Source organism: Colobus angolensis, unplaced genomic scaffold (assembly GCF_000951035.1).
Source record: "Colobus angolensis palliatus isolate OR3802 unplaced genomic scaffold, Cang.pa_1.0 Scaffold187, whole genome shotgun sequence".
Taxonomy (NCBI): Eukaryota; Metazoa; Chordata; class Mammalia; order Primates; family Cercopithecidae; genus Colobus; species Colobus angolensis.
This window is the reverse complement of record NW_012115010.1, coordinates 573495-576272: the sequence shown is the minus strand read 5'-3', so window position 1 is coordinate 576272 and position 2778 is coordinate 573495. Positions and strand designations below refer to the sequence as shown.

Genomic DNA, 2778 nt, shown 5'->3' with positions numbered 1-2778 from the left:
GGAGAAGAAGAAGAAGAAGAAGAAGAAGAAGAAGAAGAAGAAGAAGAAGAAGAAGAAGAAGAAGAAGAAGAAGAAGAAGAAAAAGTTCAACTCATACTCACACACATATGAAAATTAACTCAAGTTCAATCACAAGTCTAAATGTAAAACCTAAAACTATAACACTTCTAGAAGAAAACATAGGAGAAAATCTTTATGACCTTGGGTTAGGCAAAGATTTTTTAGATACAACACCAAAAAGCATGATCCATAAAAGAAAGAATTGACACACTGAACTTCATCAAAATGTCAAACTTCTGCTCTGTGAAAGACATTGTTTCTCCCCTTTTTCAGTGCAGTAAGCTAAGAAGACCTTTTTAAGAGAGTGAAAAGACAAGTCACACACTGGGAGAAGATATCTGTAAATCACATAGTTAATGAAGGATTTATTTCTAGAATATATGAAGAGCTCTCAAAACTCAATAAAAATAGACGAAATATTTGAACAGAAATTTCACCAAAGAAGATAAATGAATGGCAAATTAGCACACAAAAAGATGCTCAAAGTCATTAGTTATCAGGGAGATACAAATTAAAGCTATAATTTTGGTGCAGTTTATACAATTATTAGAATGGTTAAAATGAAAAACGCTGACAGTAGCGAGTGTCAGTGGAGGAACTGGAATTCTCCTACATGGCTAGTGGGAATGCAAAATATTATGACCACTTTGGAAAGTATGAGCATATACCTACCACATGGCCCAGATGTTCCACTCCGAGGTATTTACCCAAGAGAAGTGATAGCACGCAAAGATTTGTACATGAGTATTCATAGCAGCTCCATTTATTATAGTCCCAGACTGGAGAGAACCCAAATGCCCATCGACTGGTGAATTAGGATGGGAGTGAGGCAGGATTACAAAGGGGCAGAAGAAAACTCTTAGGGGTGATGGATATATTCATTATCTTGATTGTGGTGACTGTTTCACAGGTATATACATAATACAAAACTTATCCAATAGTATAATCTAAACACATGCAATTTATTGAATGCCAATTATACTTTTTTTTTTTTTGAAACAGTTTTACTCTTGTTGTCCAGGCTGGAGTGCAGTGGTGTGATCTTGGCTCACTGCAACCTCCACCTCCCGGTTTCAAGCGATTCTCCTGCCTCAGCCTCCTGAATAACTGGGATTACCGGCATGAACCACCATGCCCTGCTAATTTTTTGTTTTTAGTGGAGTTGGGGTTTCACCATGTTGGCCAGGCTGCTCTCAAACACCTGACTTCAGGTGATCCACCAGCCTCAGTCCCCCAAAGTGCTGGGATTACAGGCATGACCCAATGTGCCCGTCCCCAGTTATACCTTAGTAAAGCTGTTAAAAATAGTAATTAACAACGATGTCCAGTTGGAAAAAAAAGAAAGAGAGAAAGGACAGAATTAAAAACCGGAAGAAAATGGTTTGCAAGATAGGAGGGAGTGATGGGAGTTAAAGGGTTTGGGAATCCTCCATTATTCAAGGAAAAATTAAGGATTGTGAGGATATTAACTGTAGTCTTTGTTGAAAATCTATGTATAATACAAAGTTCAAGATTCAAAATAGAGGCTATAACCTCCAAACTGTAGAAGGAGAAAGAATGACATGAGAAAACAAAAATAGAACTTAGTCAATCCAAAAAAAAAGGCAAAAAAGACAGTAAGGAAAGGGCCACTGGTTTTGCCTCTTCTGTCCCAGCCCGTGTGTCATTGCGGATGGGCAGATCTGCTGCTCTGCCTCAGACTCAGGGCCTCGGCACTCACATCCAGCCCCATGGTGCTGTCCCAGCTGTCAGCCCAAGGTGCTTGCTTGCCACACCTTGAAGTGATACTGGCAGAGAGCTCTTCCCTGCTCCTGGGAAGATTCCCCCAAAGCACATCACAGCCCCTTGCATGTCTTAGGCGCTTTCCACCTTCTCTGTTTCTGTTTTCTTTCCCCCTAGATGCACCTCCCTCGCCTACTTCCTGGATGAATTTACAAATTTCTCCTTAATAGACCTCAAGGGATTAGAATCATAATATCCAATTATTTGTTAAGAGTAAGGTGGGGAAAAGAGGCCTTAAATAATCCATTTTGGTGTTAAAATGTTTCTTTTTGGCCCAGTGCGGTGGCTCACACCTGTAATCCCAGAACTCTGGGAGACCGAGGTGGGTGGATCACCTGATGTCAAGAGTTTGAGACCAGCGTGGTCAACATGGTGAAACCTTGTCTCTACTAAAAATACAAAAATTACCCGGGCATGGTGGTGCACACCTGTAGTCCCAGCTACTTGGGAGGCAGGAGAATAGCTTGAACCCAGCAGGTGGAGGTTGCAGTGAGTGAGATTGTGCCATTGTACCTCAGCCTGGGCAACAGAGCAAAAACTTCATCTCAAAAAAAAAAAAGTTTCTTTTAAGGAAATAGCTGGACTGGTAAATGATAGTTTGTTATTTTTGTTATATTTACTGTCCTAATTTGGCACAACTAAATGTTCGCAATTCGTCAATGTTCCTCCATTTTTTTCTGAAGTTTTACCTCCCAGAAAAAGTCTCCAAACTGGAAACTCTCATTCTCAGGATAGATGAGCGGTGACTTTTTGCTTCTTTTTGTTTAAGGGGAATGAACAGAATCTCACGTAAATACCAAAGACTGCAGATCTCAGTATTCGAGTACAAACATAAAACCAAGGTGTATCAAAATGGGGGATTGCAAAGTGGCAACTGGTAAGGGAGTGGTCTTTCTCCCCTACCTGTCAGGAGGGAGCTGGGACCTCTTGGCAGTA

The 2778-nt window shown here is 40.6% G+C and overlaps 1 protein-coding gene across 1 annotated transcript in view; it reads left to right on the top strand.

The window, feature by feature from the left end:
• Positions 1 to 2035, top strand: part of MPP2 (membrane protein, palmitoylated 2 (MAGUK p55 subfamily member 2)) — a 36569-nt gene extending 34534 nt beyond the window's left edge. Inside the window, exon 9 of the mRNA XM_011940163.1 lies at positions 1960 to 2035. Coding sequence (XP_011795553.1) covers positions 1960 to 2035 — 76 coding nt within the window. The remainder of the gene's footprint in view (positions 1 to 1959) is intronic.
• The last annotated feature ends 743 nt before the right edge of the window (positions 2036 to 2778 follow it).